Source organism: Zea mays, chromosome 3 (assembly GCF_902167145.1).
Source record: "Zea mays cultivar B73 chromosome 3, Zm-B73-REFERENCE-NAM-5.0, whole genome shotgun sequence".
NCBI lineage: Eukaryota > Viridiplantae > Streptophyta > Magnoliopsida > Poales > Poaceae > Zea > Zea mays.
In genome coordinates, this window is record NC_050098.1 from 225,333,160 (window position 1) to 225,347,901 (window position 14,742).

General features: G+C 41.9%; 2 protein-coding genes across 5 annotated transcripts; both read left to right on the forward strand.

The window, feature by feature from the left end:
* Window positions 1-967: 967 nt before the first annotated feature.
* LOC103651519 (protein ALP1-like) lies at window positions 968-2,524 on the forward strand. The gene is made up of 2 exons (XM_008677161.4): window positions 968-1,221; window positions 1,305-2,524. Exons 1-2 carry the CDS (start codon window positions 977-979, stop codon window positions 2,344-2,346), a joined length of 1,287 nt encoding a protein of 428 aa, XP_008675383.3. The 5' UTR covers window positions 968-976; the 3' UTR covers window positions 2,347-2,524.
* A 3,052-nt stretch (window positions 2,525-5,576) lies between these two features.
* LOC100285385 (uncharacterized) lies at window positions 5,577-13,291 on the forward strand. Of its 4 annotated transcripts, none has more exons than XM_020549795.2 (24): window positions 5,653-5,745; window positions 5,839-5,908; window positions 6,775-6,929; window positions 7,017-7,083; window positions 7,190-7,292; window positions 7,691-7,761; window positions 7,850-7,913; window positions 8,033-8,098; window positions 8,222-8,269; window positions 8,353-8,415; window positions 8,503-8,559; window positions 8,644-8,802; window positions 8,878-8,946; window positions 9,027-9,118; window positions 9,415-9,493; window positions 10,338-10,500; window positions 10,911-11,035; window positions 11,119-11,381; window positions 11,453-11,549; window positions 11,651-11,812; window positions 11,937-12,041; window positions 12,224-12,318; window positions 12,408-12,504; window positions 12,591-13,291. In XM_020549795.2, exons 3-24 carry the CDS (start codon window positions 6,782-6,784, stop codon window positions 12,825-12,827), a joined length of 2,430 nt encoding a protein of 809 aa, XP_020405384.1. In that variant the 5' UTR covers window positions 5,653-5,745; window positions 5,839-5,908; window positions 6,775-6,781; the 3' UTR covers window positions 12,828-13,291.
* Window positions 13,292-14,742: the final 1,451 nt, after the last annotated feature.

The following is a 14,742-nucleotide window of genomic DNA, read 5'->3' on the forward strand; positions in this document are numbered from 1 at the left end:
TGACCAATGTATTTCGCTATATTCTTTCAGCACAAAAAAAAACAAGTCGCCGCCCGTTCATCATTAAAGTGGCAGAGGATGTTGTTAACTGTTGGCTGATCCTTTTCAGGTATTGTTCAGATTTGAACTCTTGCGCATCTATTTCTGTCATAATAAACCATACAATAAAAAAGTTCAATTTTTATTTTTAATTAAATCTATCGTGGCCTATTTTTATTTCATATATTTTCTTTTGATTTTTATATGTACATATATATTTAATTTATCGTCTAAAGTATAAAAATAGATAAATAAAAGTACTGATAGAGCTTCTGTATATGGAGAAAGCTTTAGAGAACATATTAAAGGCTGTAGATGAGAGAATCTACCTTATTCGTCTTTGTTTTTTTGGCACTTTTATTTAAATTAAATCTAAAGTTGGTATACCTACTGTAAGGCTGTCTCCAGCAACGTCCCCTAAATTTCGTCTCCTAAAGGAATATTCCCTGTACTTTACAGAACACTCTAAAAGATTTTGTCCCCTATATATTCTGTGTCTCCAGCAACGTCCCCTAAATTCGGTCCCCTAAAGCTACAGTGTTAACAGAATTTCTTTTTCCATTTCTTTTTTTGTTTTCTTTGATTTGTACCCATTTCATGAAATTGTAAGGATGATAAAAAAAATGTATTCAATATTTTTACAAATAATAATATAAAAAATGGTTCATTCATACTTTCGGATTGTAACAAAAAATAACATTCCATTATTTGATTTCTGTAATTGTTGTTCAAAAACGTGTCACAGTATTTAAATTGTACGGAAAATTTGTTTCTAAAATGTCATGCTTCCACCGTAAGCCACGACACTTATTGAAGAAGCCATGGACTAGCTTCGGCTGCACGACAAGAGTATGCCTTCTCTCCGAAGCCTATCCCTTCTATAAATACTCACAACCTCAACACATAACTCACACTTCGCATACACTGCTCTACAACAATGAACCCGTTCATAGATTCCAATATTTTTGTTCGCATGGCGCAAGACATGGAAGATGAAGACCATGACCTCGAGGTTGCGACGTACCAACATCGTAGGCGTCGTGCACTTAACGAGCGTCGGTATGCTGGTTCCATTCCCGGGCGTGTTCGCATCCATCGTGACCATATCAGCGGTGATGCAAGAATCCGAGCCGACTACTTTTGCGCGCAACCGGTGTACACGGATGCACAATTTCGGAGGAGGTATGTTTTTTGTTACGCACATCTATTCACGTCCATTGTACGTACTTCACACTTGTACTGAAATATAGGTTTATCCAATCTAGGTTTCGCATGCGTCGTCATGTGTTCGAGCGGCTCGTTCTTGCGGTGCAACAAGTGGATCCCTACTTCGTTCAACGTCCAAACTGTGCCGGTGAGCTTGGTCTATCTGCCCTTCAGAAAGTTGTTGCTGCCGTACGTATACTTGCATATGGTGTTCCTGCGGATGCCGTTGACGAATACGTACGCATTGGTGAATCTACGGCACATGAGGCTTTGAAACACTTTTGCACCGCCATCCAAACCGCTTTTGGGGGGTACTATCTCAGGAAACCAACTCCTGCTGATATCGCTAGGCTTCTCCAAGTTGGAGAGGCACGCGGCTTCCCCGGTATGCTAGGTAGTGTCGATTGCATGCATTGGGAGTGGCGTAACTGCCCAACTGCATGGAAGGGGATGTTTACTGGTCGGGGTAAACACCCTACAATGATCCTCGAAGCTGTTGCCTCATATGACCTATGGATTTGGCATGCATACTTTGGCATGCCCGGTAGCTGTAACGACATCAATGTTCTTCAACGTTCTAACCTGTTTGATTCGCATCTTACCGGTGATAGTCCACCAGTCACTTTCTCTGTCAATGGACACACGTACAACATGGGATATTACCTAGCAGATGGTATTTATCCGGACTGGCCAGCGTTTGTGAAGACAATCCGTCACCCGTATGATGTCAGGACACAACACTTTGCCACTATTCAAGAGTCCGCTAGAAAAGACATTGAAAGAACATTTGGAGTACTACAGAAGCGATGGGCCATAGTTCGTGGTCCTGCATATGGTTGGTCTCCACAACACATTGGAGATATAATGAAAACTTGCATCATCTTGCACAACATGATCGTAGAAGATGAAGGTCCTTCGTCTTTGAACACAAGCTTCGACAACATCGGAGTTTTGGCCGACACTTCTCATGGTTCCATGTCCGAGCGCAATGAGTTCATAAACAATAGGTACGACCAACTACATGATGCAGTTAAATATAATCAGTTGCAGGTTGATCTAATCCACCACCACTGGGCGCGGCTTGGATCGGGAGCTACTTAAGTATGTAGTTTATGTTAGTACCATCAATAAAATGTCGTAGTGTCATGTGTAATGTCGTATGTTCTGTTTGTCTGAAGCTAGTATGCAGTAATGTCGTTGGTTATGTTTGTCCCAAGCTATTTTGTGTAATGGTGGTTTGCAAGTACTGCAATATGATGAAGCTAGTCTACTATTATTATGCATCAACATTATTGTACAACCCCTACAATGCACAAGTGCAGAAACATAAACTTGTTCTTCATTCTCAGAAAACTGAAAAGTGCAGAAACATAGACTTGTTCTCCAAACCATGACACAACAGGAAAATGTCAAGTGCACAAGTGCTGTAAATAAACTTGTTTTCGAAAACAACTAACAATACTTCCTCAACCACTACAATGTCTTCATGAACATTCACTTGCTTGACGACGAGCTTCCAGTCACCCTTGCCAGAATCTCCTGTTGTTTCGCCTCATAGTACTGTCGAAGGAGGGGGTTACATTTTGTCAAATCCATGCTCAATATCAGTACCTCCTGTTCCGTCTCCTCCTTCACCTTTTGTCGTTCCATCTTCATCTTCTCTAGATTAAGCTTCTTCCTCTCCAATATGAGTTTCTGCCTCTCCTGTTTCTTCATGAACTCCAACTTCTTCTCCTCAGTTGAAGCTACTGATTTGTACACAGATAACCGTTCCAAAGAAAGCTCACCCATCCGTGTTAGGTACTCGGAATCAGTGGATGAAGTGTTCTCTGATCTTTGCTTCTTTGCCGTTTCCTTGGCTGAATCACGACCAAGCGGTCTCTTCGAAGTAAAACTTGATGGAGCTGAGTCTTCACCACCATCTAAGTCAATAGTATTGGATTGGGTTCCAATAGGGTTCGGTGGAGGATTCTGGTTACCCATGTGCTGGTCCATCCATTTTGGTTGATCCTTCAATATGGACCAACAATGTAAGAAATGGAAGGGCTTCTTTTCAACAGCAGCAAACCGAGTAGCCGCAAGAGATGTCTGCAAAACATATAATGCATTTACTCAACCGCTGGGATGTAGTAAAGTACATTGATGAAGAACATATGCATAATACAACATACACTTACCTTATCTGCATCAGTCATGCCACTTGGGTTTTGTCGAAGCACAGCCATCATGTATCCAGCAAATGTAGAACATTGAGTTTTGATACTGTCCCACCTGCTCATGAGAGATTTTGTAGACCTCTCTGGCATTGATCCTCTGCGAGAGTTGTATGCCTCTGTAATCCGATTCCAAAATCCTTGACGCTTCTGACCAGTGTTCACAATGGGATCACAACTCACAGCCAACCAAGCTTGACAAACCCTCATATCCTCTTCAGACGTGAAATTTGCTAGCTTTGTGCGTTGACGAGCCTTCTTCAAAGGAGGTGCTGCTGGTGATCCCTGGGCTGGTATCTCAGGCGTAGGAGCAAATGCAGTGTTCTGAAACTGAGTGGCATCATCCTCGGAGAGGTAACTTCCATACTGTGCCATAACTTGGTTCCAGTCGGTACCCATGCTGTACAATGAAGGTACTCGCACAGAAATAGAACATATTTAACTAAATAAGTGTAGAACATTTCAGGCAACCATATGAAATGAATACAAAGCATGACATTGTTATCAGTCTCATGCACAACAAAGTCAGTATTGGCGAGGACTACATATATTGCAAAGTTCATAACATTAAGCATTACCAAAGATAGGTATGGACAAACATAACCAGCATTTGAAGTAAAGCAGGTTCTTGTGGCACACATCAGTTGTGTTCACATACAAAAGACTAGTACGACATACTTAAACCTAGCACATACACCTAATCTAGTAGGGATAGGTGTCGTCGGTGGAGTAGTCACGGCCGTCGTCGTAGCCGACGATATCGTCATTGTTTAACTCTGAATCATAATCAATCAGAAGCTCATCCTCTGTTTGTGATGATTCAGCAATTGGTGTAGGGGTCATGTGCTCCATCTCCCAGTCTTTTTCCAGTGCAAGCTGATCAAGGTCGTTGGCGAGGTCCTCGATCTGAACTAATGCACGATTCATTTCATTCAAGACTGGTCCGCTAACTGGTTGGAAGGCACCGTGGACGACATCGACGATGTCGGCACAACGCTCCTCCACTACTCTGATTAAATGAGCGAGTGCTCTTCGGAGCTTTGCGTTCTCCGAATCCATGGTCTACATAAAAGATATGGTTCTGTTAATATCTGTAGGTCAAAATTTTATGTAAACCGTGGCCTAGTTCATAATTTATAATGGTAGAGAGTGTATACAAATGGATTGTGAATAGCAGTCGATATGTTTTTGTCAATACACACCGCATTGAAATGTTGTGACTGTAAAAATCAATAATGAAGACACAACCTAGTGCTGATCATTCTGTGTGTCGAAACCCTAAACCTAGTGTGTCCAAACCTGTCGCCAAGTATTTGTGAATACACATCGATTCGCACAACAACAAGTATTTGTAGCACATTCAATTGTTGTCACTGTCAATAGCAATAATCAAAACTATACCAACTGCTCAATGAACCCTACAAGCATGGAATGTGTGTTGGCGTAACCATAAACCCTAGATCTGGACGAGTTCTACAAAATCAACTACTTCAATCATACAAACGACAATGGATCTGCAATGGATACCTTTTTCTCTTCGGATGTGGAGCACCGGAGCTAGTGGAAGACGATGAAGATGGCGGCGACGAGATGCGCTTGCGTTTCTGCGCACCTTCCTTCGTCGGCTGAGTGGATCTTCTGAGCTTCTTCGCGATGGCGGTTCGACGGCGACGAACACCGACGGTTGCACCGGACCCTTGGATCTCTGTCTCCTCGCGGGCCACCTCCTTGCCTCCAACCACCGAGAGCGGTCCGCCGCCGGACCCGCTCGAGCACGGCCGCTTCGAGCCCAGCTTGCCCGGCTCCGCCGACGAGCCGCGCCGCGAGGCCCCCTCGCCGAGATGAATCGAAGTCGCCAGCGACGGGACTACAGCGCGCTCGGATTTTTCACCCCCGCGCGAGGCCGACGACTCGCCCGGATAGCGCACGTCTCCAAGTCTCCACATCTAGGGTGCGTGCGGCGTCCTCTAAAATTTAGAGTGCCATTTAGAGGACCTTGCTGGGCGCCTAGAGGAGCCTTCTGAACTCTAAATTTAGAGTACAGAACGTTTTACAGTACGTTGTTGGAGCTAGTCTAAGTCGGATAATACACAGGTTTATACTGTACGGCTGTACCCATACCGCCATACGGTCATGCCCCAAATTCTTATGCTTTTCGAAAATTACAATCACCCACCCCCAATAAAAGCGCCCACACCCTCCTGCACCTCCCTTCCTCAACCTCCGCCATCACCGACGCTGACTCCCACACCGGCCGCCGCGCGAGCCCCGGCACCATCTCCGCACGGTCCGTGCCCCTCCCCTCTTGTTCCCCGATCAGATTGAAATTTCTCGCCTTCCTCCCCCACGGCTGGCGCCTACCTATCTACCTCTGCCGCAGGCCTCCCTCGACGTCGCCGGCGCGGGGGTGGATCTCCGACCTGAACTTTCTCTGATTCCTGATTCTATTGGTTAGGATGCCCTAGCTTGCTTGCTTGTTTTGTTTTCTGCGGAAACTTCATCTCGCTGTGAACCCTGAAATCCAAATCTCCCTTACTGTGATGGACGATGGATCGCTTGGCTTGTTGCAGATTTGCTTGTGCGCTTTGGAGTAAAGCTAGTATTTACCTTCCCCAAGACCAGATTCTCGAGGGGTTCAGCTGCTGAGCCCCCCATGCCCTCGTGATAACCCGACGCTGATAGTGTACTGTGTACCCTGTGCGATCTCTAGTAATAATTGTAGTATTCAGCCGTAGATCACTTAGGGTGCGTTCGTTTATACCGGATTTGGCCAAGAATCGTTCCAGCTCATCAACTCTTATATAAATTAGACAAACAATCCAGCCCGAAATCATTCCGGATGCTCAATCCACTGGAACCGAACAGGCCCTTAAGGGGAAGCGTAGTTAGCGCGGACGTCCATCAATTTGCACACTCTGTACAGTAACATTGCTGTTCTGCTGGTTCTACCCCATTTAATGCTTCTGATCTCTGCCAGAATTTTAGGGAGATGGGCCGCAAAACATAGATCAATCGAGTTGGTTATTGTATGGTTTATACACATGAACCTGCCAATAATTGTTTGGTTCTGCAGTATAAAAAGCACCTGATTATTCAACAGTACAGCTTGATAGCCTAGTCCTTAAAAGTCCAATATATTTTCTTCTTGTGCTGATGTTATTCACTAAGGCCTTAACGCTTGTCTACCATTTTCAATTTTGTTTTGGGGGAATGCTGGAAGCAGGCGAATGCTGCAATCATATTGCTTTTACTATGGTTTTTTTCCTTTCTGATCTTGGATGTGTTGGTTTATGACTCATTCATTCAAATCTTGCAGAGCAGAAATGGGGGATGCGTGTTTCTCAACACAGCTAATTGATGGAGATGGGGTCTTCAACGTCTCTGGATTGGAGAACTTCATGAAGGATGCCAGATTGGGTGAATGCGGGCTCTCCTATGCTGTTGTATCAATAATGGGCCCGCAAAGTAGTGGTATGGGGTCTCTCTTTTCCATTGTTTAATTCTGTTCACTGCATACTTCCTTTTGTATGATTACACCGAGGTTCCTCATTTTTTTAGGGAAAAGTACACTTTTGAATCATCTTTTTGGCACCAATTTTAGGGAGATGGACGCCTTCAGAGGAAGGCATGTTTCTAGTTCCTTCTTATTTCTCTTCCATTTCTCATTACAAACCTTCTTGGCTATGGTGCAGCCTGTTCTTCTATATTTAGCATTTTTTTGGTACCATCAGGTCACAGACTACCAAAGGTATATGGTTAGCGAAGGCCCAGAATATTGAACCGTGCACCCTTGTAATGGATTTGGAAGGAACTGATGGAAGGGAGAGGGGAGAGGTAATAAACTAGCATACCTCCAATTTGGATGTGATTTGGTTTGACGTGTGCTTCTAGTGTTACAGAGACCAGCTGCTTAATTCTATTTGTTCCTATGGCCTTTTTTTCCTAATAAAATTGAAACATTATTTTTTTGACATCCCCAAGCACCTTGTGTATCCTGAACTTTACTGTGGCATCTTGTATAATGACGCCTGTTAGGCCCATTTTGTTTATTTAATATTATTAATTTATTAGTAAGCCTCATAATGTGATGCCTGCTGTCTCCTCATCTCATCTTGTAATAAGCTGACCATTGCTAAAACTACCCTTCTCAAAATTACATTGTGTTATTGAGCTAATACTCCACGTTATGCTGAACTGGTGATGCATAATTTATACACATGATGACATTACAGGATGACACAGCATTTGAGAAGCAAAGTGCATTGTTTGCTTTGGCCGTTTCAGACATTGTGTTGATTAATATGTAAGTTCGTTTAGTGAAATGGTTGTTGTTGCACTTGGACGCATTATTCCCTTGTGCAACTCAACAATTCTTTTGTTTTCTTATCTAGGTGGTGTCATGACATTGGTAGAGAACAGGCTGCAAACAAGCCTCTTTTGAAGACTGTTTTCCAGGCAAGTTGTTTTATGAGTATTATTTTGATGCGGCTTTTTTACCATATTTTGTCTTTGTTTGATGTGAATTGGCATTTGAGGCATTTACCTTGGGATTTTCTTTTTTTTCTTATGTGTAGGTCATGATGAGGTTGTTCAGTCCTCGTAAAACAACATTGTTGTTTGTCATTCGTGACAAATCAAGGGTAAGGGCTTGCTACATGTAGTTTAGGCTGCTTAGAATAATACATGTGAACAACTGCCCGCATTTCTACTTTCATTATCATATCTAATTATACTAACTATTGCCTCCTTTTGGTTTCTGAAAGACACCCCTAGAAAATCTTGAACCAATTTTAAGGGAAGACATTCAGAAGGTATGGGTTTAGTTGATATCCTGTTTTGTTTTGAGACATTTGTGTTTTCTGTGGCCTATAAGCTGTTTACATTTTTGCTGCAGATATGGGATGCTGTTCCAAAACCCCATGCCCATAAAGAAACTCCACTTAGCGAATTTTTCGATGTAAAAATCATGACTTAAACTTTTTTCAAAACATGTTTTATATTGAAGTTTTTTTCATTACAAAGTGCTTTTGTTTTTCACATTCAGGTACAAGTTGTGGCACTGTCCAGTTATGAAGAAAAAGAAGAGTTGTTCAAACAGCAGGTTGGTGTATATGAAATGTTAGTTGTGAAAAGTATGTTCATTGCAGGCTTTGTTGGGATTATGTCTAAACGATTCTTTCTGTAGGTTTCTGATTTAAGAGATAGGTTTCAGTATTCTATCGCTCCTGGTGGACTTGCTGGGGATCGTCGTGGTGTCGTCCCAGCTTCAGGATTCTCGTTTAGTTCCCAGCAATTTTGGAAAGTCATTAAGGAGAACAAAGACCTTGATCTGCCTGCTCATAAAGTGAGTACGGTCCATTATTTTCCAATTTAAACTATCAACATAATGTATGTTGACCTTTTTTATGCTCCACTTCAGGTTATGGTTGCTACTGTACGTTGTGAGGAAATTGGTAATGAGAAAGTCGGCAGTTTTACATCTGATGAGGTGATTATAATACACATGACACATGATTTGTGGATCATAGATTCCTTCAATAACTCATTCTATATTATTTCTGTGTGAAGGAATGGCAACAATTAGAGGAGGCTGTTCAACATGACTTTGTTCCTGGATTTGGGAAGAAGATCAGCAGCCTTCTTGATAGATGTTTATCAGAGTAAGTTTTTTGGATGTCTTATGATTACTCTGTTATCTTTCTGGTCATAGGATCCCCTTGATTTAGATGATGTTTTTAGACTTGTTACAAGTCTATTCAAGGTAAATAGCGTCCCATTTGCCTTTGTAGAACTCTTGGAGTCAACTAATTACTGCAAAACATCAGAGTGGAGGCTATCCATTTGTTGTAGACGAATTTCGCACATTTTTCTTGCTCAATTCTGTGTGTAAATATTGGAATTATCTGGAAAAAAGATTCATTCCTTTTATGATGATTTTGTTCTTCTTTGGTCACAGGTATGACATGGAGGCTATTTATTTTGATGAAGGTGTCAGAAGCTCTAAACGGCAACAGCTTGAGTCTAAACTCCTACAGGTTCGACCATACTTTTGAACTATTGTATTTGTATCTCAAGCACATTTGATCCATTGTGTGAATTTGAAATATATTGTACTTCTCCACACTTGCTTCATTTACCCTTATCTCTGAAATTCCTATGTACAAATACATACTTTCTCTGTTTGTGAATGTATGTTGTTTTCTATGTGTATGTGAATAATCTTCATGGGGGTAACTTTGGCTACTAATAGCACTTTTAAGCTGGTGAACATTATGAAAATATTGTACTTCACACTTGCTTCATTTACCCTTATCTCTGAAATTCTTATGTACAAATACATAATCTCTCTGTTTGTGAATATATGTTGTTTACTTGTTTTGTATGTGTATATGTGAATAACCATCATGGGGTAACTCTGGCTACTAATAGCACTATAAGTTGGCGAACATTATGAAAATAATGTATGATGAGAGTATCTTTTTGATGATGAACATATTCATATCAGTCTCGGTTATTGTTTATATGTTGTAGCCAAAATTTAATTTCTCACTGACGTGTTCAAATCAACATACACTTATAAACTGAGTTCAAGAGTTACCGTAAGTATTTATAGTATCACTCATGTATCTGGAATTTAATCTGGGGAACAAATATTGATGTACATTTCCTGAGTACATGTTTTTAACTTGTTAGTGGAAGAGCGGGAACCTTTTATCTAAATTAGTACCCACTACATTTTTGTGCATTCATTTCTTGTCTTGTCATGATTCTTCAATATATTTTTGCTTACACGTTTCCAAGTTTGCAGCCTTTTTTTGCATTTTTGATTTATTTTTATTGTTCTGCTTATACTAACATACCAATGCCTTGTCTTTGTAGCTTGTCAATCCTGCCTATCAATCTCTTCTAGGTCACTTGCGTACTAGAACTTTAGAAGCATTTAATGAGTCCTTTGACAAGGCTCTAGAAAAGGAGGGATTTGCTGCAGCCGCTCGCAATTGTACTCAAACTTTCTTGGAGAAGTTTGATAAAGGATCTGAAGGTATGCTTTCAGGATTGTTAATCAATTTGTACCTCGCAATTGCACTCAAACTTTTGTTCTATTTTGAAATCAATTTGATCATTACTGGTGTTCACTGTCCAAGTATGATCAATTCTGTAAAAAAATCTTCAAACGGACTGGTAGATTTCTGATTCTGGTTAATGTATCGGCCAGCTGAGTCTGAAATGGGGTGTAAACAGGCTTACATACAATGAAACAATACATATTTGCTGTTGGTATTTCAGCTTTCTAAAACATCAATTGAGACTTCATTATTAGTTATTTATATGTTCAAGGATTTTGTCTAAAACTCTCCTTCCAAAGGAATGAAGGATGATATTTGCCACTTTGCACCCTCCCTTTCCACCCAAATGTATGTCTTACAGATGTGTGCATATATTCTTTGACAGATGCTGCTATTCAACAAGTGAATTGGGACACCTCAAAAGTGAAGGATAAGCTTAGACGTGACATTGAGGCTCATGTAGCTTCAGTTCGAGCTGCTAAATTATCTGAACTTTGTGCCAAATATGAGGTTGGTCCCAGTTTGCATTCACCTGTTTGTGTCACCATGCAGCACAAGAGAATCCTCGTCTAATCTTAGATATGTTGTTTTAGGCACAACTTACCAAAGCTCTGGCGGAACCAGTTGAATCTCTTCTAGATTCAGCCAGTGAAGATACGTGGCCAGCTATTAGAAAGCTTCTTCAACGCGAGACAAAAACTGCCGTTTCAGGTCTTCAATCTGCTGTGTCAGCTTTTGAACTTGATGAAGCAACTGAGAAAGAACTGCTTGTGAAGCTGGAGAAGCATGGAAGGAGTGTTGTTGAGTCAAAGGCAAAAGAAGAAGCTGGAAGGGTTTTGATTCGCATGAAGGACAGGTGAACTGTGCTCGATGTCTATAACTCACTTATATTTCTTCTGTACAGACTAAACTGAAACAAATTTACAGGTTTTCAATGCTGTTCAGCCGAGATGCTGACTCTATGCCCAGGGTGTGGACAGGAAAGGAGGACATAAAAGCTATAACTAAAACCGCTCGCTCAGCTGTACGTCAAATTCTAATATTTAATATTCTGTATATGAAACACAGAAACAGTAAGGAATGTTTTAGGATCTGAAGCATATTCATTCTCTTATTTTGCTGCAGTCCATGAAGTTGCTTTCTACAATGGCTGCAATTCGGTTGGAGGAGGATGGTGATAACATTGAGAACACTCTTTCCGTTGCTCTTGTTGACACCTCAAAACCTGGGACTACTGATAGGAGTATCCAATTGACCGATCCACTTGCCTCCAGTTCATGGGAAAGGGTAACAAAGCTGTATTTTACATGTCAAATTTATGTTTCTCTGCTGAAGCAACACCCCAGATTTTACTTAGCACTTTCTTTAAGCACAAAATATGTTTTGCTGAGGAGATGGCATTCATGAGCAGGTTGGCGAGGAGAAGACTTTAATTACCCCTGTGCAGTGCAAAAATTTGTGGAGGCAATTCAAGGCTGAAACTGAATATACAGTGACTCAAGCCTTAGCTGCTCAGGTATCTCCACATTTCCATTCCACCAGTTAACTGATATGTGTGCTATTGACACCTTGTGGATTTCATCTCAAAATCCCTCTATTTTGTTTATTACTCAATACTCATGATTTTCTTGGGAAGTGGGACTGGTTCACTTAATTAGAGACGATCTATCTGCTAAACATTACTGTTGCCTTGATCAGGAAGCAAATAAGAGGAACAACAACTGGCTACCACCTCCATGGGCACTTGCTGCAATGGCTATTCTTGGATTCAACGAGTTCATGACATTACTGAGGTATATTCTTTTCGTCTGCAGAAACATACATGCATCTCAGTTTTGGATTATTACTTCTGACCAGGCTAACTTTTCCACTTGAATAACAGGAACCCGCTTTACCTGTTTGCCATATTTGTGATTTATCTCGTTGGAAAAGCCATTTGGGTGCAATCAGAAATCGGCAGGGAATTCCAACACGGATTTGTGAGTACTCGAACCACTTTTCGTTGCACTCGTTAGCCACCTGAATATTGTCTAATCAGCTTCTTTGTTCTTGTGCCGCCACACAGCTTCCTGCCATCCTTTCACTGTCGACGAAGTTTGTGCCCACTGTAATGAACATCCTGAAGAGATTAGCCGACGAGGGTCAAGCACCTGCAGCCGCCCCAGAGAGGCAGAGAGAGATGGAGCTCCAACCAAAACCCACCAGGAACGGTTCTTCATACACCAACGCGACGTCGGCGGGGTCATCCAGCGTAACCACTTCGGAGATCGGACCTGAGTATTCGAGCCCGGTGGCGCAATGATTTAGCTGACCTTTAGCCTTTGGCTGGAAGCCCACTCTAGCGCAGTTGAGGGAAACAGGGTGCCTCTCGAGAACATAGGAACTTAGGAAGATTTTAAGGACAGTCAGGTGCCTTGCAGTTTTTTCTAAGCCTGCCCTTCCCCCAAACTGATGCAAGGTGGTGATGGGGTGGCACTGCCCATCACTATTATTTAAGGATTTTTGGGGGCTGGGGGGGTTGTTTGTAAGAGCATTGTAGAATGATTTCGTTTAATTTTTTTGGTTTCTGTAACATGAATACATGATATGTGATGGTTGTATAGAAGATCTGGGGGGCGTAGTAGTGCCCATTCTACACAGCTTATACTGGGCAGGGGGTTGCATAGTTGCCAGAAGCTTGTACATGTCTTTAAACCGCCATCGGATTGCGATGGAGTAGTATTACTGGTGTTCTGGAATAACACGGAGGAACGTGTTGTGACTTGGCAGGCCGTTGGTAACTGGCTGTTCTCATTCGGTAGTTTTGACGCGTGCCTCGAACCGATTCATATTTGAGCCCCATCTGGCGCAGATTGGCAGCGTTTTTAAGAGGCAGACATGACAGGTTGTTGCTGTAACCTTGTAGTTTTGTAATTTTCTAAAAGCGCCAAAGGGGCCGTGTTGCAAGCTTCAACCTTTTTTACGCGATACGGTGTAAACGTCTGCCAACGCTGCTAGAAGACGTACGTGTCCGTTTTTGGGTTCCAGAAATGTTCCGTCTGGACCCAGTCGCTGCTGAAAATGAATTTGGTTTCCGACCCTTTTTGTGGTGCCAAACACTGTCCTTAGTACCGTACACTGCGGGCAAACGGCGCCCGATCAAACAGTACGATTGCATGTTCAGCGATGGATCTTGAAGTACTTGCCTCGTCTTCTTCCTAGAAAGAGTACAAATTTTGATCAAACCTAGAATTGCATTCTTGTCCGATAGCGGACTCACCGTACTACAGCGATTGAGACGTCAGGTACGTTCTAGTACAGAGCACAGTATACATCCCTGCTGGCACCTCGGCGTCCATGAGCTCGCCCCTGCAGCAGCTTCACGATCAAAGCTCCCGTCCGTCCATTTCCGATAAAAACAGCGACACTGCTCAGGCTTTGGAAGCTACCTAGTGAGCACCTAAAGCTGGCGTGATAGGTGCGCCACGAACATGGGAGTGCATGCTGCGTCACCAAAATCAGGAAACTACCGAGAAACACAGAAAACTACCATTGTCAAGCCTACTAGTTTCAGCCGATGGCCTTAAGGGTCCGTTTGTTTGAGATTATAATCTATATAAATTATATAATCGAATTTATTTTAAATTAAGTGTTAGTTCAAAATAAATTAAATTATATAATTTGGATATATTATAATTCCAATAAACACCCTAAGCGGGTCTTCGATGCCATGCAAGAGAAAACTGAGTTTTCCAATGGTATACTCTAATAAAAACCTGTCGCAGGTTCTCTTTAGACACTTTGGAAAACAAGAAATGATGTGGTAATGAATGGCAAGGTGCTGGCTTACCCAAGCAAACATAAGTCTGTCTCTAAGGGTATTTGGACTCTTGACTAAAGTTTAGCCTGGATCACATCCGATGTTTAGATGTCAATTAGAAGGCCAGAGTTTTAAATGTGAATATCAAGCCCACAACGATACCATAGCGTATGGCAGAAACAACAACAACATGTCTTAATAATATAGATGCATCGATGTGATACTAAGATTAGATTGATGCATTTGAAAGCTTATAATAAGCCTTCCCTCAAATTCTTGTGAACCTTCGACTCACTTCGGACGAAGCAGCTATGACCTTTCCAATAATGTATTGTTGGACAACCGACAAACTGAAAGTTCAACTTTGACGAACTTGCACTTTCAGATTGGTCTTGGTCGTGGAATATCCATTTTCTAT

Excerpts from the sequence above, each read along its gene's own strand:
- LOC100285385 (XM_020549794.2), top strand. The coding sequence starts at position 5,592 with ATGCCCCAAATTCTTATGCTTTTCGAAAATTACAATCACCCACCCCCA. Across the intron at positions 7,293-7,690 it reads ATGGAAGGGAGAGGGGAGAG|GATGACACAGCATTTGAGAA; the intron begins GTAATAAACTAG and ends ATGACATTACAG. Across the intron at positions 8,947-9,026 it reads GCAGTTTTACATCTGATGAG|GAATGGCAACAATTAGAGGA; the intron begins GTGATTATAATA and ends TTCTGTGTGAAG.
- LOC103651519 (XM_008677161.4), top strand. The coding sequence starts at position 977 with ATGAACCCGTTCATAGATTCCAATATTTTTGTTCGCATGGCGCAAGAC. Across the intron at positions 1,222-1,304 it reads GATGCACAATTTCGGAGGAG|GTTTCGCATGCGTCGTCATG; the intron begins GTATGTTTTTTG and ends TATCCAATCTAG.